The 23,493-nt window shown below is 46.6% G+C and overlaps 1 protein-coding gene across 2 annotated transcripts in view; it reads left to right on the top strand.

The window, feature by feature from the left end:
* Nucleotides 1-22,369, top strand: part of IK (IK cytokine) — a 67,927-nt gene extending 45,558 nt beyond the window's left edge. Inside the window, exons 17-20 of one of the 2 annotated variants that reach the window (XM_068277808.1) lie at nt 3,125-3,213; nt 4,539-4,647; nt 7,214-7,248; nt 18,140-22,369. In XM_068277808.1, coding sequence (XP_068133909.1) covers nt 3,125-3,213; nt 4,539-4,647; nt 7,214-7,248; nt 18,140-18,167 — 261 coding nt within the window. In that variant the 3' untranslated portion in view covers nt 18,168-22,369. Of the gene's footprint in view, nt 1-3,124; nt 3,214-4,538; nt 4,648-7,213; nt 7,253-18,139 lie in introns of those variants that run through there. The other variant, XM_068277809.1, reaches the window with a different exon arrangement.
* The last annotated feature ends 1,124 nt before the right edge of the window (nt 22,370-23,493 follow it).

Here is a 23,493-nt window from a genome sequence, read left to right as displayed (position 1 = left end):
TTAGGAACACCCCATGGTTATTCTATGTCACTCTGTGTTTACTACTGCTGTGTGACCAAACACATGCTTATCAGGAACACCCCATGGTTACCCTATGTCACTCTGTGTGTACTACTGCTGTGTGACCAAACACCACAAGCATTCACAGGTGAGGTAAATAGTGTCTTAGCATGGCTCATTAACTACCTCTGTGGCTTTTCACAAAACATGCACTGTTGGGGGTACATGCGGACAGCCCTGCACTGAAGGGCCTGTGCATAACAGTGGCAATAAGATCATTGCTGGATAAGTGACGTTATTACTGCAGAAACAATGACCGTTTTCTGGAGATAAGATCATTGTCCTGTTTTATAAAAGTGTTGATCAGTAGGGAGATCAATGAGATGCAAATATTTCCATGTTCATGCTGGATTATGCACATTTGTATGCAATTTTTTATGCAGCCTGAAAATGGACCAATCAATTTGAGCCCTGGTGGGACTTGATTGGTCCATTTTCAAGCTGCATATATTTGCATACAAATTTACATAATCCTGCAAGAACACAGTAAGGCCTCCTTTCCACTGTCACAGTAAGGCCCCCCCCCCCCCCCCCATGATAGATTGCATGTTAATTTTGCATAGTAAGGTGCTCTCACTTCCTGTCAGGGCCCCTTTCCGCTTTTCCCGCAGTTTCTCTAGGTTTTCCGTCCCCTTGTGCCGCGCTCTCTCTCTCATGCTGACAGCGGCACGGAGCTCCGGTACACCGTGTGCAGCCAGGAACGTAATAGTCTCATTGCTATGACGCCATCTAGTGGCGCCTCTAACAACTCACAGCAATGAGACTATTACGTTCCTGGCTGCACACTGTGTACCGTAGCTCCATGCTGCTGACAGCATGAGAGAGAGAGCGTGGCACAAGGGGACAGAAGACCTGGAGAAACTGCAGGAAAAGTGGAAAGGGACCCTGACAGGAGGCGAGAGCAGCACGATAATGTCTCACCTCACTATGCAAAATTAGCAATCTATCATGGAGGGGGGCTCGTTACGGCACAAAGCGCACACAGCTGATACCACTGTCCCGGCACTGCTCCACTGTGCCATTGGCATGGGGAGATGGCACTCAGAGGGATCAATGCAGTCAAAACATCATTTCAGTCCAAACATCCAGGCAAGTACAAGTGGATCTGTAGCATAATTACACAAGCCTTTGAATATTATATAAGATGCTTACATGTCACCTATGGCATTTTCATCCTAAACGTGATGTTTAAATGAAGGCCCTGATTGAATGTAAATAGTATTATTAACACCTGCAGAATATACTGAAAAATTCATAAAATGTTTTCAAGTTATTTGTATTTGTATATTTTTTTTCCTAGAAAGAAAAAAAATGAGCTAGCACAACTGATAATGGTTTAATATATACTGACAGCTAACTAAAAGCTCTACCCAGTGTTTGCCATTGTGACCACAGCAATCTAGAAACTCTAAAATGTATTATTGTCTTGGTGGGTTTTTTAAATGGGCCTTTTGATAGATATTTGATGGTTTAAAGGGGAACTGAAGTAAGAGGTATACGGAGGCTGCCATATTTATTTCCTTTTAATCAATACCAGTTGCCTGGCAGCCCTGCTGGTCTATTTATCTGCAGTAGTATCTGAATAACACCAGAAACAAGCATGCAGCTAGTCTTGTCAGATCTGACTTTAAAGTCTGAAACACCTGATCTGCTGCATGCTTGTTCAGGGGCTATGGCTAATAGTATTAGAGGCAGAGGATCAGCAGGGCTGCCAGGCAACTGGTATTGCTTAAAAGGAAATAAACAAGGCAGCCTCCATATACCTCTCTCTTCAGTTCTCCTTTAACCACTTCACAGCTCCAGTACAGTATATCTACTCCCCTGCAGACTTCATCTAACCGCCCAGGGGAGTAAATATACGTACTCCCGCTGCTACCACTGCTGAAAGCGCTCCCGCTTATTTGTGCGCTCGTTCATGTTGCCATCTGCCCGCCAGGAGATCAATGAATGAGAAAGCAATTCCTAATCATTGATCTAAGTCCCCGTAGCAATTATCGGCGCCTTTTATGAGAAGCTGCACGATAATTCTAATGAATAAAAGTTTCCCATCTTCAGTACACTTCCTGTAAGCATACATATTTCGCTTACAGGACATATAACAAAAAAAGACTGAGGCCATCTTGTGGCCAAATAGTAAAACTACATCTAAAAGTACTTTTTTTTAATGCAAAGACCTGTTTTTACATTTTAAATTAACCCCTTACCTCCCACACTCCCCAATAATTACCAACATTTATTTTTTTTGTAAAAAAATACAATGAAATACATTTACAATTATAAAAAATGCATTAATAGTTTTCTTAGGGACTGAACTTTTTTAATATGTATGTCAAGACGGTATAATACTGTTACTTTATAAATGATGGGCTTTTTATTAATGATGGATGCAAAACTGAAAAAAATGCATCTTTATTTCCTAATAAAATATTGGCACCAGACATTGTGATAGGGACATCATTTAAATGGTGTAATAACTGGTACAAATGGGCACATTAATTACGTAGATTTTAATTATGGTAGCATGCATTATTTAAAAATTGTAATGGCCGAAAACGGAAAAATAAGGATTTTTTTCCAATTTCTTTCTTATTTTTCCATTAAAAAACATTTATAATAAAAAAATTCTTGGCATAATGTACCACCCAAAGTAAGCCTAATTAGTGATAAAAAAAAACACATTTAACACATGTCATTCTGATAAGTAGAGATAAAGTTATTGGCAAATGAATGGAAGGAGCTGAAAGGTGAAAATTGCTTGGATGCTGAAGGGGTAAAACCCCTCAGTTGTGAAGTGGTTAATGTTGTGCAGATGGGTAAGTAGTTGGTGTATTTCCTAACCTCGGCTTATACAAGAGTCGATCATTTTCCCCAGTTTTGTTTATGGGAAAGTTGGGGGGGGGGGGTCAGCTTATACTCAGGTTGGCTTATACTCGAGTATATACGGTGATCGGATTCCTCTGAACTCTGTTGACTTGAATATGTGTGAAAAGCAAAGCCACCTATTCAGTTTCTGTTGTGCAGCGCAGGATATATTTCATGCGGTTTAATTCTGCTCTTCATGCAGGGTAATAAGAAGGGTCCTCTGGGTCGCTGGGACTTCGATACTCAGGAGGAATACAGTGAATACATGAACAACAAAGAGGCCCTGCCCAAGTGAGTACTCATTTGATAAATGACAAATACATTGCAGATCTGTATGAAGTCTTCTAGGTTTCTAGCCTTGAGCATCTGCAACATTCTTCAGTGTCACCTGGTAACTGTATATTAGTGATGATAGACGCAAAAATTCAGCGGGATCTCTGACTTCCTGAGGTCACTGCTCAACTCCAGGCTGTCAGGGCCTATTTCCGCTGGTGCAGATTCCGCAGCGGTTTCCCGCATGCGATTCGAGCGGGGAAACTCTGCCTATTCCGTCGTCAGGAGAGCGGAGTCTCGCAGCAGCAAACACAGTAAAATAATAGAAATCGGGCAGGTTGCATCTTTCTTGCCCAATCACTGATGGGCAGGCCAACAACATTGGAGGGTTGTTGTACACAAACAAAAAGGAGAGCAAATGCTCCCAATACCACCTGGAGAAGTCCCATTAACCAACACATCAACTTCAAAGGACACATGAGGTGAACATTTATCCTCTTTACTTACCTGGGCTTCTTTCAGCCCCTAGAAGTCTTCTGGGTTCCTCGTCGCAGCTTCTGCTGGCCACCTGTATGGCTCATCGCCCACGTCACTGGGTGCATGCTATGCCTGAGCAGTATGCTCCCGATAGCGTGGCCCGCGCAGAAGCACCGCCCCCCTCCCTGATGGGTCAGCAAGCCTTACAGGCGGCCAGCAGGACATCGGGCAGCACCGGAGCTGCGGTGAGATAGATTTAAATGTTCACTTCTGGAGTACTTTACTGCAAATCTGAAGCGAAAATAAACGTATGAGATAATGAATTGTACAGTATGTGTAGTGTAGCTAAGAAATATAACACTAGTAGCAAAGAGAACAGTCTCATTGTTTTCCAGTGCAGGAAGAGTTAAAAAAAACAAACTTGATTTGTAATAATAATAATGGCAGTATTTGTATAGCGCCTTTCTCCTGTCGGACTCAAAGCGCTTGTGAGGCAGCCACTAGAGCGCACTCAGTAGGCAGTAGCAGTGTTAAGGAGACTTGCCCAAGAAACTCCTTACTGAAATAGGTGCTGGCTTACTGAACAGGCAGAGCCGAGATTTGAACCCAGGTCTCCTGTGTCAGAGGCAGAGCCCTCAACCATTACACTATCCAGCCACCTGTACAGTAGAGCTTCTCTGAGCTATTGGGCCATCTTGGTCGAACTCGGTCCTGCTTTCTGAAGAACTGAGGCTCCACACACCATACAATCTTAGTTGTACAGATTTACCATGCAATGCTATTTAAAAACGCTCACCAGGCAGCACGTTGCTGATAGGTGACACATTCTGTCAGTCTTTTTATACTCTGTACCTTGTTTTACACAGAGCCGCATTTCAGTATGGTATTAAAATGTCAGAGGGACGTAAAACGAGACGCTTCAAGGAGACGAATGAGAAAGCAGAGCTGGACCGACAGTGGAAGAAGATCAGTGCGGTAAGAATATCATCCTGATTCTGATCACTGGGGTGGGGGTGATTAACTTGAGGAGGTGAGCAGTGAAATTTGACTGTGTTCACATTAACCTCCCTGGCGGTAGCCCCGAGTCGGGATGGAAAAAAAGAAGCCGGGACCAGTAATCCCGAGCCTGACTCTGGGTAGCTGCCGGGAGGCTTGTGCAGAGTATGGCGCGCAGTGGGCATTTTTACTCCCCTCCCAGGCACTGGCAGCCATTCTCCTTCCAGTCCGTAGAGGCTCTGGATCCCTCTGGTGAGACTGCTGTTATGATGACAGCCAGCAATCTCACTACAGGGTTACAACGCCACCCAAAGGACGGAGGGAGAACTGCAGCGCTAGATCCCAGGGATCCAGTCCAGTCAGGAGGCGAAAAACTAGTAGCTTCTGTCCAGGGCTGTGGAGTCAGAGTTGGAGTCAGAGTCGAGGAGTCGGAGCAATTTTGGGCACCTGGAGTTGGAGTCGGAGTCGATGTTTCATAAACTGAGGAGTCGGAGTCGGATGATTTTTGTACAAAATCAACAGCCCTGGTAAGTATTAGACTAAGGAGTCGAGGAGTCGGAGCCATTTTGGGTACCCGGCGTCAGAGTTGGAGTCGTGGTTTCATAACCCAAGGAGTCGGAGTTGGAGTCGGAAGATTTTTGTACCGACTCCACAGCCCTGCTTCTGTGTACACGACTGAATGTTAAGTGGCCACAGTGTATCTTCTATGAATAATTTTATTTCTCCTTCAGTAAATCACCCTTCAAGGCAACATGCAAACAGATTAACAATTGTTTCAACATACATTTCTGAGCCCAGCCAAGATGCACTGCCTTCTGGGAGGGAGGCCAAACTGCTACTCTCAATGAGGATGTGGGAGGAGCATGTGGCAGGCACACCACTCAACCCCTATCTGGTAGGGGTCTGTAGAGGTTGCGGCGCAGCCAACGGGGGAAGGAGTTTGGATGGCAAGTTCTTGTTTTAGTCTCTACTGAGAGCAGTCATCCTTTTCCTGTAAGCACTGTGCTGACCCTGCCCACCTCCTGCCCGTGCTGACCCTGCCCACCCCCTGCCCGTGCTGACCCTGCCCACCCCCTGCCCGTGCTGACCCTGCCCACCTCCTGCCCGTGCTGACCCTGCCCACCTCCTGCCCGTGCTGACCCTGCCCACCTCCTGCCCGTGCTGACCCTGTCATACCTCCTGCCCGTGCTGACCCTGTCATATCTCCTGCCCGTGCTGACCCTGTCATACCTCCTGCCCGTGCTGACCCTGTCATACCTCCTGCCCGTGCTGACCCTGTCATACCTCCTGCCCGTGCTGACCCTGTCATACCTCCTGCCCGTGCTGACCCTGTCATACCTCCTGCCCGTGCTGACCCTGTCATACCTCCTGCCCGTGCTGACCCTGTCATACCTCCTGCCCGTGCTGACCCTGTCATACCTCCTGCCTGTGCTGACCCTGTCATACCTCCTGCCTGTGCTGACCCTGCCCACGTCCTGCCTGTGCTGACCCTGCCCACGTCCTGCCTGTGCTGACCCTGCCCACGTCCTGCCTGTGCTGACCCTGCCCACGTCCTGCCTGTGCTGACCCTGCCCACGTCCTGCCTGTGCTGACCCTGCCCACGTCCTGCCTGTGCTGACCCTGTCATACCTCCTGCCTTTGCTGACCCTGTCATACCTCCTGCCTGTGCTGACCCTGTCATACCTCCTGCCTGTGCTGACCCTGTCATACCTTCTGCCTGTGCTGACCCTGTCATACCTCCTGCCTGTGCTGACCCTGCCATACCTCCTGCCTGTGCTGACCCTGCCCGTGCTGACCCTGCCATACCTCCTGCCTGTGCTGACCCTGCCATACCTCCTGCCTGTGCTGACCCTGCCATACCTCCTGCCTGTGCTGACCCTGCCATACCTCCTGCCTGTGCTGACCCTGCCATACCTCCTGCCTGTGCTGACCCTGCCATACCTCCTGCCTGTGCTGACCCTGCCATACCTCCTGCCTATGCTGACCCTGCCATACCTCCTGCCTATGCTGACCCTGCCATACCTCCTGCCTATGCTGACCCTGTCCACCTCCTGCCTGTGCTGACCCTGTCCACCTCCTGCCTGTGCTGACCCTGTCCACCTCCTGCCTGTGCTGACCCTATCCACTTCCTGCCTGTGCTGACCCTGCCATACCTCCTGCCTGTGCTGACCCTGCCATACCTCCTGCCTGTGCTGACCCTGCCATACCTCCTGCCTGTGCTGACCCTGCCCATTTCCTGCCGTGCTGCACAAGGTGGTGGAGATGGTGGGTGGGGTCACAAGGGGGTCTGCGCTGTGCAGAGGGGAAAAAAAACTCCCACTCTGTTGGCAGCGTTATGCTTTGCACTGATCTCCATAGAAAATTGCCCGATTTTTGTATTTTTTTTTTAAAGAAAAAGAAAAATGTCTTCCCTTCCTGCTCCTGTGAAACTTGCTTGCAGGGACATAGATGGCAATAAAAATTATAGTGTGGAGGGTTGGGTTGCCTGCGAGTGCAGTTTAGCCTTTCATTTGATTTAACATTACGTTTGTTTTTATATACTTAGATCATCGAAAAGCGAAAGAAGCTGGAGGCTGACGGGTAAGTGACCTCATTTGTGTAACAATCCAGACTATTTATTTGACGTTGCCATCTAGTGATGTATTACATCAACTGTAGGCATTAGGTGCTAAGTGTATAATGATAAATGTAAGTCCACAGATTAGGAAGATCTCTATATAAGCATTGAAGGAAGAACTCCAACCAATGCAATACTATGGCCTGTGCGAGGCGGGGGGGGGGGGGGGGGGATACATGGCCTAGGCTGCATTGCTTGTAAGTGTGAGACCAATGATTACTCCTTCCAAAGGCTGTTTTTGTTAATGAAAATCCCAGTAGATGACAACACATGATGCACATTGCTCTCCCAGCTGCTGAAACTGTACCTACCCGTGTCTGAGATGGGGGCCGCAGCAGAGGGAGTTAAGTGCTGCACCCCATCCTCCCAATACCTTTCTGTAAAACAGAGAGTATCGGGAGGGTGGAGCACCGCAGCAAGGGGCTGACAAATGGGTAACTCTCACTACTATCCCCCCCCCTCCCCCGACACAAGCGGGTACATTTTTACCTCTTGAAAATCTGAGCTCACTTTGTAAGTCTGTAGACTGACTGGAAATGCGGAGCAGTGAGCAGGCATGAGCGTGATGTTGGCGTGAGCTGGATGATGTTTTGAGAGATCGTATACATCTAAGAATTGATGCAGCAGATTGTTTCCTTTATAGTTTAGCACAAATTGCAATGGTTCCAGCCTTTGTCCCTGAGTAATCTCATCTGTGTAAAAATCCTAATCCCTCTGGTTACAGTACAGATGGTATTGCACAGTTATGTTGAATCCAGTTCAGAGACCGCTTTACCCTCAAAGGAAACCAGAGATAGTTCCCTAGCCCTGATATATACTTACCTGGGGCTTCCTCTAGCCCCATGAGCACCAGGGCTCCTCCTCGGGTCCACTGTTCTGCTAATCCGGGCAGTCTCGGATCAACAGTAACCCCAGTGGTGTGGTCAGACCATCACATAATACAGTTTACTATTGAACATCACCCTATCAAGCAGCTCCCTAAAGAAACAATCAAAACCCGTCCCCTGAGTAAATTAACACCGGAGAGGATAACTGCCAACCTGGATTTTACAAATCTGCTCCACAGCCAAATGGACCCAAACACTCTAGTAACCCAGTACAACACCACGATATATGAAACACTTGACAGTATTGCCCCATGGCGCATCAAATCAGCAACCAAAAAGCAGAAAGCTAATTGGTTTGACAAAACCATCATGGATCTAAAAAAGAAAGGGCGCAGACTAGAAAGACAGTGGCGTAAATCGGGGACTGAGGAGCACAAATCTAGCCTAGTTCAACACCTCAGACAACACCAACAAGCAATAACCAAGAAAAAATCAGACTTTATCTCGCACAAAATATCTACAGCCAACAACAGAGCTGCTCAACTCTTCCACACAGTGGAAACACTCTGCAATCCTTCCTGCCTAAAAGCCCCAACCACATACTCCAGGGAAAGGTGTGAAGAATTCTCTGCCTTCTTCACAAACAAGGTGTCTACCATCCGTGCCAGCATTACACCAACTACATCAATTGACCACTGGACGTTGCATATGCCTACTACCGTACCACCATGGCAAGTCTTTGACACTCTGAATGAGAATTCCAAAATCTTCTACACTCAAAGTCTCCGCCCCACTACCTGCGACCTGGATCCTGGCCCAACTGGATCCTTAATGCAGTGCCCAGAGCTGATCAGGCCAGCACTTCACAAAATCACTCAGTGCTCCTTGCAAAGTGGTCTTTTCCCAGAAGAACTAAAGAAAGCAATCATAAAACCCCTCCTGAAGAAACCATCACTAGATCCTGATTCTGTAACCAACTACAGACCGGTGGCGAACTTACCATTCCGATCAAAAGTTATCGAGAAAGCAGTCGCCAACCAGCTAGAAGCCAGGCTTACAGATAACAACATCTTTGATACTTTTCAGTCAGGATTCAGGAAAAGGCACAGCACTGAAACAGCATTAGTCCGAGTAATGAATGATCTACTTACTGCAAGGGACAAGGGTGATTGCTCAATTCTGATTCTTCTTGACTTGTCAGCAGCATTTGATACTGTGGATCATGAAATTCTTATCCAGCGACTGAAGAATTACTGTGGCCTAAGGGGTACTGTTCTTAGATGGTTTCAGACCTTCCTATCTGGCAGGACACAGCAAGTATGTCTGGGCACACACTACTCTAATCCAGTGCCACTTGCCTATGGAGTTCCACAGGGTTCTGTACTATCACCATTACTCTTTGCAGTCTACATGCTCCCACTGGGCAAAATAATCCAGAACTATGGCCTAGGATACCATTGTTATGCAGATGACACACAACTGTATCTGTCCTTCAAGCCTGGCACCCAAGACCCATCAGCATCCATAAATGCGTGTCTAGTGGATTTACAAAATTGGATGAACACCAGCTGGCTGAGGCTGAACTCTGACAAAACAGAGGTGTTGGTGGTAGGTGGTCCACACATGATGGATAAAGTTCAAAACGCTCACCACCTCAAACTAGCAATTGGGGGAGATACTGTACAGTATAAAGACTCTGTGCGAAACCTTGGGGTGATCCTGGATGGAAATCTAAAACTCAGACAGCAGGTATCAGCTGTTGTCAAGTCTTCCTTCTTCCATCTAAGAAATATAGCGAAAATCAAACACCTTATCCCAGCTGAAGACCTACCTGCCCTGGTTCACGCATTTGTATCCTCCCGCCTAGACTACTGCAACGCCCTGTTCATCGGATCTACAGATAAGGCTCTGCGCCCCTTACAGCTAGTACAGAATGCTGCAGCCAGACTCCTAGCCAATGCCCCCCGCAGCTCACACATCACCCCAGTACTGCAAACTCTTCACTGGTTGCCAGTAAAATGGAGAATCAATTTTAAGATCTGCCTGCTGACATTCAAGGCTCTACACCACATGGGACCCAAATACATAGCGGATCTATTGGAACTTTATGCCCCTTCACGCACCCTCCGCTCTGCCAACAAGATGAAGCTGGTTATTCCCAGGATACACTTAACATTTGGTGCTCGGGCCTTTTCCTATGCAGCCCCTACTCTATGGAACTCACTTCCACAATCAGTACGAGAGGCTCCTTCTCTGGACAGCTTTAAAAAAAGGCTAAAAACTCACCTCTTTTCCCGAGCCTTTGAGACTGCATAATGCAGGGTCCCAGCGCTTTGAGTCCCCAGGGAGAAAAGCGCTATATAAATATTATTGTTATTGTTATTATTAGGTCTGCAGCCTGAAACTCTAGTAGTAATGACATGCCTTGAGATTGACAGAAGCAGAAATGTAATACCTTCATTTTTCACATTCCTCAGTTTCTGTTGCTTCTAAAAGGTTTAACCACTTGAGGACCTAGGGCTTTCTACCCCTTAAGGACCGGCCACTTTTTTTCCATTCAGACCACTGCAGCTTTCACGGTTTATTGCTCGCTCATACAACCTACCACCTAAATGAATTTTGGCTCCTTTTCTTGTCACTAATAAAGCTTTCTTTTGATGCTATTTGATTGCTCCTGCGATTTTTACTTTTTATTATATTCATCAAAAAAGACATGAATTTTGGCAAAAAAATGATTTTTTTAACTTTCTGTGCTGACATTTTTCAAATAAAGTAAAATTTCTGTATACATGCAGCGCGAAAAATGTGGACAAACATGTTTTTGATAAAAAAAAACCCATTCAGTGTATATTTATTGGTTTGGGTAAAAGTTATAGCGTTTACAAACTATGGTGCCAAAAGTGAATTTTCCCATTTTCAAGCATCTCTGACTTTTCTGACCCCCTGTCATGTTTCATGAGGGGCTAGAATTCCAGGATAGTATAAATACCCCCCAAATGACCCCATTTTGGAAAGAAGACATCCCAAAGTATTCACTGAGAGGCATAGTGAGTTCATAGAAGATATTATTTTTTGTCACAAGTAAGCGGAAAATGACACTTTGTGAGGGAAAAAAAAAAAAAAAAAAAAGTTTCCATTTCTTCTAACTTGCGACAAAAAAAAATGAAATCTGCCACGGACTCACCATGCCCCTCTCTGAATACCTTGAAGGGTCTACTTTCCAAAATGGGATCATTTGTGGGGTGTGTTTACTGTCCTGACATTTTGGGGGGTGCTAAATTGTAAGCACCCCTGTAAAGCCTAAAGGTGCTCATTGGACTTTGGACCCCTTAGCGCAGTTAGGCTGCAAAAAAGTGCCACACATGTGGTATTGCCGTACTCAGGAGAAGTAGTATAATGTGTTTTGAGGTGTATTTTTACACATACCCATGCTGGGTGGGAGAAATATCTCTGTAAATGACAATTTGTTAATTTTTTTTACACACAATTGTCCATTTACAGAGATATTTCTCCCACTCAGCATGGGTATGTGTAAAAATACACCACAAAACACATTATACTACTTCTCCTGAGTACGGCGATACCACATGTGTGGCACTTTTTTGCACCCTAACTGCGCTAAAGGGCCCAAAGTCCAATGAGTACCTTTAGGATTTCACAGGTCATTTTGAGAAATTTCGTTTCAAGACTACTCCTCACGGTTTAGGGCCCCTAAAATGCCAGGGCAGTATAGGAACCCCACAAATGACCCCATTTTAGAAAGAAGACACCCCAAGGTATTCCGTTAGTAGTATGGCGAGTTCATAGAAGATTTTATTTTTTGTCACAAGTTAGCGGAAAATGACACTTTGTGAAAAAACACAATTGAAATCAATTTCCGCTAACTTTTGACAAAAAATAAAATCTTCTATGAACTCACCATACTCCTAACGGAATACCTTGGGGTGTCTTCTTTCTAAAATGGGGTCATTTGTGGGGTTCCTATACTGCCCTGGCATTTTAGGGGCCCTAAACCGTGAGGAGTAGTCTTGAAACGAAATTTCTCAAAATGACCTGTGAAATCCTAAAGGTACTCATTGGACTTTGGGCCCTTTAGCGCACTTAGGGTGCAAAAAAGTGCCACACATGTGGTATCGCCATACTCGGGAGAAGTAGTACAATGTGTTTTGGGGTGTATTTTTACACATACCCATGCTGGGTGGGAGAAATTTCTATGTAAATGGACAATTGTGTGTAAAAAAATCAAACAATTGTCATTTACAGAGATATTTCTCCCACTTAGCATGGGTATGTGTAAAAATACACCCCAAAACGCATTATACTACTTCTCCTGAGTACGGCGGTACCACATGTGTGGCACTTTTTTACACCCTAAGTACGCTAAGGGGCCCAAAGTCCAATGAGTACCTTTAGGATTTCACAGGTCATTTTTGTTTCAAGACTACTCCTCACGGTTTAGGGCCCCTAAAATGCCAGGGCAGTATAGGAACCCCACTAATGACCCCATTTTAGAAAGAAGACACCCCAAGGTATTCCGTTAGGAGTATGGTGAGTTCATAGAAGTTTTTATTTTTTTGTCACAAGTTAGCGGAAATTGATTTTAATAGTTTTTTTTCACAAAGTGTCATTTTCCGCTAACTTGTGACAAAAAATAAAATCTTCTATGAACTCACCATACTCCGTACGGAATACCTTTGGGTGTCTTCTTTTTAGAATGGGGTCATTTGTGGGGTTCCTATACTGCCCTGGCATTTTAGGGGCCCTAAACCGTGAGGAGTAGTCTTGAAACCAAATGTCGCAAAATGACCTGTGAAATCCTAAAGGTACTCATTGGACTTTGGGCCCCTTAGCGTACTTAGGGTGTAAAAAAGTGCCACACATGTGGTACCGCTGTACTCAGGAGAAGTAGTATAATGCGTTTTGGGGTGTATTTTTACACATACCCATGCTAAGTGGGAGAAATATCTCTGTGTGTAAAAAAATCAAACAATTGTCATTTACAGAGATATTTCTCCCACTTAGCATGGGTATGTGTAAAAATACACCCCAAAACACATTATACTACTTTTCCTGAGTACGGCGGTACCACATGTGTGACACTTTTTTGCAGCCTAGGTGCGCTAAGGGGCCCAACGTCCTATTCACAGGTCATTTTGAAGCATTTGTTTTCTAGACTACTCCTCGCGGTTTAGGGCCCCTAAAATGCCAGGGCAGTATAGGAACCCCACAAGTGACCCCATTTTAGAAAGAAGACACCCCAAGGTATTCCGTTAGGTGTATGGCAAGTTCATAGAAGATTTTATTTTTTGTCACAAGTTAGTGAAAAATGACACTTTGTGAAAAAAAACTAATAAAAATTAATTTCCGCTAACTTTTGACAAAAAATTAAATCTTCTATGAACTCGTCATACACCTAACATAATACCTTGGGGTGTCTTTTTTTTCTAAAATGGGGTCACTTGTGGGGTTCCTATACCGCCCTGGCATTTTACAGGCCCAAAACCGTGAGTAGTCTGGAAACCAAATGTCTCAAAATGACTGTTCAGGGGTATAAGCATCTGCAAATTTTGATGACAGGTGGTCTATGAGGGGGCGAATTTTGTGGAACCGGTCATAAGCAGGGTGGCCTTTTAGATGACAGGTTGTATTGGGCCTGATCTGATGGATAGGAGTGCTAGGGGGGTGACAGGAGGTGATTGATGGGTGTCTCAGGGGGTGGTTAGAGGGGAAAATAGATGCAATCCATGCACTGGGGAGGTGATCGGAAGGGGGTCTGAGGGTTTGGCCGAGTGATCAGGAGCCCACACGGGGCAAATTGGGGCCTGATCTGATGGGTAGGTGTGCTAGGGGGTGACAGGAGGTGATTGATGGGTGTCTCAAGGTGTGATTAGAGGGGGGAATGGATGCAAGCAATGCACTGGCGAGGTGATCAGGGCTGGGGTCTGAGGGCATTCTGAGGGTGTGGGCGGGTGATTGAGTGCCCTAGGGGCAGATAGGGGTCTAATCTGATAGGTAGCAGTGACAGGGGGTGATTGATGGGTAATTAGTGGGTGTTTAGGGTAGAGAATAGATGGAAACACTGCGCTTGGGTGGTGATCTGATGTCGGATCTGCGGGCGATCTATTGGTGTGGGTGGGTGATCAGTTTGCCCGCAAGGGGCAGGTTAGGGGCTGATTGATGGGTGGCAGTGACAGCGGGTGATTGATGGGTGGCAGTGACAGGGGGTGATTGATGGGTGGCAGTGACAGGGGGTGATTGATGGGTGATTGATAGGTGATTGACAGGTAATCAGTGGGTTATTACAGGGGAGAACAGATGTAAATATTGCACTGGCGAATTGATAAGGGGGGGTCTGAGGGCAATCTGAGCGTGTAGGCGGTCGATTGGGTGCCCGCAAGGGGCAGATTAGGGTCTGATCTGATAGGTAACAGTGACAGGTGGTGATAGGGAGTGATTGATGGGTGATTGATGGGTAATTAGTGGGTGTTTAGAGGAGAGAATAGATGGAAACACTGCGCTTGGGTGGTGATCTGATGTCGGATCTGCGGGCGATCTATTGGTGTGGGTGGGTGATCAGATTGCCCGCAAGGGGCAGGTTAGGGGCTGATTGTTGGGTGGCAGTGACAGGGGGTGATTGATGGGTGATAGGTGATTGGCAGGTGATTGACAGGTGATCAGTGGGTTATTACAGGGAAGGACAGATGTAATTAATGCACTGGCGAATTGATAAGGGGGGGGGGGTCTGAGGGCAATCTGAGCGTGTGGGCGGGTGATTGGGTGCCCGCAAGGGGCAGATTAGGGTCTGATCTGATAGGTAACAGTGACAGGTGGTGATAGGGGGTGATTGATGGGTAATTAGTGGGTGTTTAGAGAAGATAACAGATGTAAACGATACATTTGGGAGGTAATCTGACGGCGGGTTTGCGGGCGATCTAATGGTGTGGGTGGGTGATCAGATTGCCCGCAAGGGGCAGGTTAGGGGCTGATTGATGGGTGGCAGTGACAGGGGGTGATTGATGGGTGATAGGTGATTGGCAGGTGATTGACAGGTGATCAGTGGGTTATTACAGGGAAGAACAGATGTAATTAATGCACTGGTGAATTGATAAGGGGGGGTCAGAGGGCAATCTGAGCGTGTGGGCGGGTGATTGGGTGCCCGCAAGGGGCAGATTAGGGTCTGATCTGATAGGTAAAAGTGACAAGTGGTGATAGGGGGTGATTGATGGGTGATTGATGGGTAATTAGTGGGTGTTTAGAGGAGAGAATAGATGTAAACAATGGATTTGGGAGGTGATCTGATGTCGGATCTGTGGGCGATCTATTGGTGTGGGGGGGTGATCAGATTGCCCGCAAGGGGCAGGTTAGGGGCTGATTGATGGGTGGCAGTGACAGGGGGTGATTGACGGGTGATTGATGGGTGATTGACGGGTGATTGACGGGTGATTGACGGGTGATTGACGGGTGATTGACAGGTGATTGACAGGTGATCAGGGGGATAGATGCATACAGTAAACAGGGGGGGGTGGTCTGGGGGGGGGGTCTGGGGAGAATCTGAGGGGTGGGGGGTGATCAGGAGGGGGCAGGGAGCAGGGGGGGGGATAAAAAAAAAAATAGCGTTGACAGATAGTGACAGGGAGTGATTGATGGGTGATTAGGGGGGTGATTGGGTGCAAACAGGGGTCTGGGGGGTGGGCAGGGGGGGGGTCTGATGGGTGCTGTGGGCGATCTGGGGCGGGGGGGGGAGAAAATCATTGTGCTTGGTGCAGACTAGGGTGGCTGCAGCCTGCCCTGGTGGTCCCTCGGACACTGGGACCACCAGGGCAGGAGGCAGCCTGTATAATACACTTTGTAAACATTACAAAGTGTATTATACACTTTGTATGCGGCGATCGCGGGGTTAACATCCCGCCGGCGCTTCCGTATAGCCGGCGGGATGTTGCGGCGAGCGAGCGGTGACAGGCGCCGGCGGAGGATCGCGTCACGGATGACGCGATCGCTCCGCCCATGCCCTTAAATGGACCGCCGCCTCTGTGGGTGAGGCCGTCCTGCAGGGCTCCACTTCCCCGCCGCCCCTGTGTAGTGGGCGGTCGGGAAGTGGTTAACTTACAAGTAACTTGACAATATTTTTCTCTGCATATCTCAGTGATACAAAAACTGTTAGGCCTCACTTTTAAAGGGAAGTGGAAGCAAGAGGTAAATGGAGGCTGCCATATTTATTTCTCTTTAAACAATATTAGTTGCCTGGCAGCCCTGCTGATCTTTCTGGTCAGTAGTATCTGAGTCACACACCTGAAACAAGCAGGCAGCTAATCTTGTCAGAAACACCTGATCTGCTGCATGCTTGTTCAGGGTCTATGGCTAAAAGTATTAGAGGCAGAGAATCAGCCAGGCAACTGGCATTTAATTAACCACTTGCCGACCGCACGCTTATACCGTGCGTCGGCAAAGTGGCAGCTGCAGGACCAGCGACGCAGTACTGCGTCGCCAGCTGCAGGCTGATTAATCAGGAAGCAGCCGCTCGCGCGAGCGGCTGCTTCCTGTCAATTCACGGCGGGGGGCTCCGTGAATAGCCTGCGGGCCGCCGATGGCGGCTCGCAGGCTAAATGTAAACACAAGCGGAAATAATCCGCTTTGTTTACATTGTACGGTGCTGCTGCGCAGCAGCGCCGTAAGGCAGATCGGCGATCCCCGGCCAATCAGCGGCCGTGGATCGCCGCCATGTGACAGGGGACGTCCTGTCACTGGCTGCACAGGACGGATAGCGTCCTGTGCAGCCCGGATCTCCGGGGAAGGGAGGTAAGAGAGGGAGGGGGAGAATGTCGCCGCGGAGGGGGGCTTTGAGGTGCCCCCCCCCTGCAACACCCAGGCACGCAGGAGCGATCAGACCCCCCCTGCACATCATCCCCATAGGGGGGAAAAAAGGGGGGCGATCTGATCTCTCTGCGTGCACCCTGATCTGTGCTGGGGGCTGCAGAGCCCACCCAGCACAGATCACAACAAACAGCGCTGGTCCTTAAGGGGGGGTAAAGGGTGGGTCCTCAAGTGGTTAAAATGTAAATGTCAGCCTTCATATGCTTCTCGCTTAAAGAGAACCTGAGGTGGGATTTAATGATGTTAGTGGGGCACAGAGGCTGGTTGTGCACACTATCACTAGCCTCTGTTGCCCTATGGTGTGCCCCCAGGACCCCCCTGCGCTCTGCTATCCCCAGCGCCGTGCTAGCGACACACAGCGTATCGCCAGCAGGCTGTTTACCTGTGACTGTCTGTCAGCGCCGCTCCCCCGCCTCCTCTGTATCAGCGCTACCCTCCCACGTCCCTTCCCTCCAATCAGCAGGAGGGAAGGGACGCGGGAGGGTAGCGCTGATGCAGAGGAGGCGGGGGAGCGGCGCTGACAGTCACAGGTAAACAGCCTGCTGGCGACACGCTGTGTGTCGCTAGCACGGCGCTGGGGATAGCAGAGCGCAGGGGGGTCCTGGGGGCACACCATAGAGCAACAGAGGCTGGTGATAGTGTGCACAACCAGCCTCTGTGCCCCACTAACATCATTAAATCCCACCTCAGGTTCTCTTTAAGGTCCCCTTAAAGGACACCTGAAGCGAGAGCGATATGGAGGCTGCCATATGTATCTCCTTTTCAATTAATACCAGTTGCCTGGCCATCCTGCTGATTTTCTACCTCTTAAACGTTTAACCATTTACGCTGTAGGCATCAGATCAGATGTTTCTGAATCAGACCAGAAACAAGCATGCAGCTAATCTTGTCAGATTTGGCAAAAATGTCAGATAGTGCTGCAGCCAAATAGATCCGCAGGGCTCCAAGGCAACAGGTATTGTTTAAAAGGAAATAAATATGTCAGCCTCCATATCCCTCTCACCTCAGGTTCCCTTTAATTACCAGTACTGTGTGGAGAACGAGATCACAGGTGGGCATTTACCAAGTCTTGTTAATAGTGTGGCAATGTTTACTATGCGTGTAGCTATACTTTTTGACCAGTAGCTTACATTTTACATCTTTCTTTTGTTCACAGGGTTGAAGTGAAAAGGCCTAAATACTGAAAATCTACACCTTCCAGTGATTTTGTTTTTGAATATGATTATTTTTGCATTTTCTGTTGTGTAAGGCTGACAGGACCAGGATGTTTCTGAGTGATTTGTTTCTCCCTAGAAACCAGTTTTCATTTTCTTTCTCTGAACTGATTTAGGAACAGGATATGGTTGCTCTGAGTGACTCGCATGCTTTATATCCAGTTCTGAAGCCTCCCCTCAGGTCTCAGTGATTGATTTGCAGCATTCCTTTCTCTCTAGAGAGGTCTAGAGCCACAGCGGTGATTCGAATTGTTCAGCCTTGCAGGATTAGGGCGTGATTTGCTAAATCGTGGAAGAGACGTGATTTCCTGGAGCAATTGCGATTTGGCTACTGAAGCTACTAATGCGATCGATCTTGGATAAGTCACAAAATGCTGCAAGCAGTGTTTTGTGATTGCAACACAGCTAGTGGTATTACCCCCATATGGATCCACTGGCAATACGCTTTGCCGATCGCTAAGTGCTCCTAGTGCTTCCCAGACCTCAGTCATGTTGGTCAGTTCAAACTTGCTAAATTCAGTTTTCAGCCTTGCGATATGAGAGATTGCTGTATATATGTAAAATCACTTCCACTTCAGATGTAACTTCACCGCCTAACCTTTTGACCTGTTTAAGTTGACCCAGGAAACAAGTACTGTATAGCAATGACTTACTCCTCCCAAGCAAAGCAGCACAGGGAAGCATGTTAGGAGAATACACACACACACACACACACACACACTCTTTCCCCCCCCCCCCCCCCCCCCCCCTCATCACCCCTCCCTGTGCTGCTCTGCTTGGGGAACATAAAGTCAGGCATTTTAAACCCAGTTAATACAGTCTCTCTAAAGATTTTGTTTTGGGTATCTCCCGTTTGCTATGCAAGAGCATCTAGGTGACAGCTACACTGATCCTAAGCAGTGGACTGCTTATTTTTCTTACAAGTAAACAGCGTTTTAGTAAACACTGGCAATTAACTTTGCTTCATATCACGGGAGAAACTGAGAAGTTGCAAAATAACTTTACAGTCACTCATTTAGAAGATCTTCTACCATTATCCATACTAGCCCTGATAGATCTGCCAAGACACATCTAGATTGGAGATCCAGGAAGTGTGCGCTGCATGAGGCCTGAGGATTGTTTCAGAAACTTAAAGCATGAGTCCCTTTCGTCTGGGATGGTCATTATCCAGTGAGCAGAGCACACGGGAACACCAGCACGGTCTGTGCACTTCCATGAAGGGAGGCATAGTTTTCACCATAGATATTTAATCTCTGTAATGTCTTGTGTTTTCACTGTCTATAGGTCTGTGCTTGTACCACAAGGACGTACATCTCAGTTCAGGGGCGTAACTACAAACCATGGGCTCTCTTAGGCCTGGTGCACACCAAAAATTGCTAGCCGATCCGCAAAATGCTAGCAGATTTTGAAAAGCTTTTTCTTCTTTTTCTGTAGCGTTTCAGCTAGCATTTTGCGGTTTTGTGAAGCGGTTTTGGTGTAGTAGATTTCATGTATTGTTACAGTAAAGCTGTTACTGAACAGATTCTGTAACAAAAAATGCCTGGCAAACCGCTCTGAAGTGCCGTTTTTCAGAGCGGTTTACGTTTTTCCTATACTTAACATTAAGGGAAAGAAACGCATCCGCAATCCAAAATCTGCAGCAGCCCGGGAGTATGCGTTTCTGCAAAACGCCCCCCGCTCTGGTGTGCACCAGCCCATTGAAAGCCATTTACCCTAGCGGATCCGCACCCGCAAGCGGATCGCAAACCGCAGCAGAACCGCTCTGGTGTGCACTAGGCCTTAGTGTTCACAACCCTTCCTTCGCCTCCCTTTGGTAACCCTCACAGCCTAGGGGCCCATCTCACAAGGCTAAAAAAAAAACAAGTGTAGCCATCAGGATCCTCACGCCCAGCCACAAAAACACCTGATCTAGAGGTTTAGAGAAAGGGAGGGTTAGTATCTGGGCTGTTTCCCCCCCCCCCCCCCCCCCCCCCGTTACGCCGCTACCCTCAGGCTTACAAGCACCAGGCATCTGTGACCAAACATGTTTTCTGTGAATATTCTGGGTAACAGTGTAGCAGCCGTCACACTTTCATGCTTGGCTTGCTGCTGAGTGGCATGCTCTGCTCTAGGGGAAGGAAAGCAGAAGGCTCCCACTATGAGATTCAGCGGAAAAGAGACACCGGCACAACAGACAAGACTATTATGAACAGTTGTGAAAGGCAACAAGCCTATGGTGGCCATCTGTGTATGATATCCTAATTGGGTTGTGCATACAGGGTCTGATGTATGTCGAAGTGAATGAAGCTGTGCTCACTGCAAGCAAACTTGTGGATGAACTCAGCTTATTTGTGACCAGTTTGTGATAATTTCACTTCACGTCACTACGGGTGTGTACACACATGCAATTTTGATTGGCCAACCACTGACCAATTTTACTACCTCCATGTAGTATAAGAGCACCTACACAATCTGCTCATATTATTTAATATCTGTTGATCCTCATTCTACATGGAGGTGGTAAAATTGGTCAGTGATTGGCCAAAAATAATTGAAAATGTGTACCAGGCTTCAGTCAGATTAACATTCTGCTTAACCATTCTGCTGATCTGAAATGATCTATTCAAAATGCGAGCGATCTGTAAATGGAGGAACTAGAGTACAGGTAGTCCTCGGTTAACAGACGAGATAGGGACTGTAGGTTCGTTCTTAACCTGAATCTGTTCTTAAGTCGGAACATTGGGCCATCTCTGTCCCCTGTACCTCCTCTGTGCCTCCAGTGTCCCCCTCTGTGTCACTTCTGCCCTTTGTACCTGTTTATACAAGTTTAAAAGCCATTTTTTCTTGTAGTTTTTGAGAAAATCGATTTAAAAAAATCTAAGTCCAATTTGAAAAAAAATGTTTTGGCTTGTTCCCATGGAAACAAAGAATCCATGCCGTTCGTATCGGTGGGTCGTTTGTAAGTCGGGCGTTCGTAAGTAGGGGACTACCTGTATGTCATGCTGTGATGAAAGGACAACTAGAGAAATGATTTGTTGAAGCCCTAGTTCAGGCTTTTTATGAATGCATTATGCTCACAATAAATGAAGCATTTTTTTGCTTTCCTTTTACTGTAAGCACGCACTTTTGCATTTTGAAAAGGAAAAATCTTGGCTGCATAGATTCACAAATGTCCATCTCCTCAGTGATTGACTAGAGCCTCTCCTACTATTTTCTCATGCTGTGAGACCGACACCCGCTGTTTGTGTGTGGTTTACCCTGGGCCTCCAGTAGGGAGGTGGGGCTACACCAGGCCAAGCAATCAGGACCCAGTTTTTATTCAAAGGCCTCAATTCACGGAGCATTATCAAACGTTTATCAAACACTTTATCAAACGTTAGTGAATTCAAAATGAGATTTTACCCATGAGGTAAATTATCAAACGTTTGATAATGCTCCGTGAATTGAGGCCAGTGTGATGCAAAGAGGCGTTGTTTCAGTTGCCTATGGATGTGGGGGAACAGTCAGGCAAAAACGACACTTTTGGTGCACCAGGCACTGCCATAGGCCGTTAAGTGAATTATAGCTATAGCGGCACTCTGTCAGTAATTTTGGTGCCATCAAAAGACTGAGCCCAAATTACAATAAAAACAGCAGTAAATTTGTCTGGCAGTCAAATTACATCTTGCCCCCAAGTCCATGGCAGCCTGGAGGGGAATAGGCGGGGGCATGTTGAGCTGTTTTTTGGCTTTACCCTGCGCCCAAATTTCCCGACGGCTTAATTACATGAACACATGGGAACTGCTGGCCAGTTACTCAGGTGGAGATAGAAGAAATACACAGGCAAAATATGTACTTTATGTCAATACCTACTTTATCCTATTCTTGTATTTAGTGTGAACATAATGCACTCCTATAAAGCAAGTCTCAACCAGTACTTTAAAAATGGATTTGTCTACAAAATGGCTACCTTTACTTCAGACAATTGTATTTGCGTAAGGTGGAGTCCTATAGATCCGCTGTCAGTTATTGATGTTGTATAATAAGCTAAGTAGCAATTCCAATATCTACTTAGCATATTGCAGAAACCAATCGTTAGCTGATCTATTACCCATGTTTATAATTGTCCCCGAGCTCATAAGAAGGACTTTATTAGTATGATTTATGCCATATTTCTGCATTGTGTAATGGAGCCTATTAAATATTTAACACCATTATGTGTCTTGCTTTGTTTCCTTATGATATATGATGCGTCTTCATTCCTGTAATGCTCCTCAACATTAAAAATCCAACTTCTATTCTGAAGGGTCCTCCATGTCCCTCCTGAATACAGTCACAGCAGTGGCAATACAGTTTGTTTTATGACCTTCGCAGATCGTCCCTAATAAACTTTGAAGTTACTGCAGCTAATGGAATATTGCACATACTATTATATTGAAAATGAAGGTGTATCATTAGACCCACCATAATTGCCACTCATGTTTAATTCCTTCCTTAAAGTGAACCAGAGACGAAGCACCCTCATGTATTTTACCATACAGTGGTTTTCTAAAGTATTCAGCCCCCTTAAAGTTGTCCACATTTTGTCTTATTACTGCCACAAACATGAATCAATTTTATTGGAATTCCACGTGAAAGACCAATACAAAGTGGTGTACATGTGAGAAGTGGATCGAAAATCATATATAATTCCAAACATTTTTTACAAATAAATAACTGCAAAGTGGGGTGTGTGTAATTATTCAGGCCCCTTTGGTCTGAGTGCTGTCAGTTGCCCATAGACATTGCCTGATGAGTGCTAATGACTAAATAGAGTGCACCTGTGTGTAATCTAATGTCAGTACAAATACAGCTGCTCTGTGACGGCCTCAGAGGTTGTCTAAGAAAATATTGGGAGCAAAAACACCATGAAGTCCAAAGAACACACCAGACAGGTCAGAGATAAAGTTATTGAGAAATTCAAAGCAAGCTTAGGCTACAAAAGATTTCCAAAGCCTTGAACATCCCATGATGTTATTATTCAGAAATGGAAGGAGTATGGCACAACTGTAAACCTACCAAGACAAGGCCGTCCACCTAAACTCAGGCTGAACAAGGAAAGCGCTGATCAGAAATGCAGTCAAGAGGCCCATGGTGACTCTGGATGAGCTGCAGAGATCTACAGCACGGGTGGGGGAATCTGTCCATAGGACAACTATTAGTCGTGCACTGCACAAAGTTGGCCTTTATGGAAAGAAAAAAGCCATTGTTACCAGAAAACCATAAGAAGTCCCATTTGCAATTTGCCACAAGCCATGTGGGGGACACAGCAAACATGTGGAAGGTGTTCTGGTCAGAT

Source organism: Hyperolius riggenbachi, chromosome 3 (assembly GCF_040937935.1).
Source record: "Hyperolius riggenbachi isolate aHypRig1 chromosome 3, aHypRig1.pri, whole genome shotgun sequence".
Lineage (NCBI taxonomy): Eukaryota > Metazoa > Chordata > Amphibia > Anura > Hyperoliidae > Hyperolius > Hyperolius riggenbachi.
The sequence above is the reverse complement of the archived record's forward strand: the minus strand, read 5'-3'. Positions and strand labels throughout refer to the sequence as shown.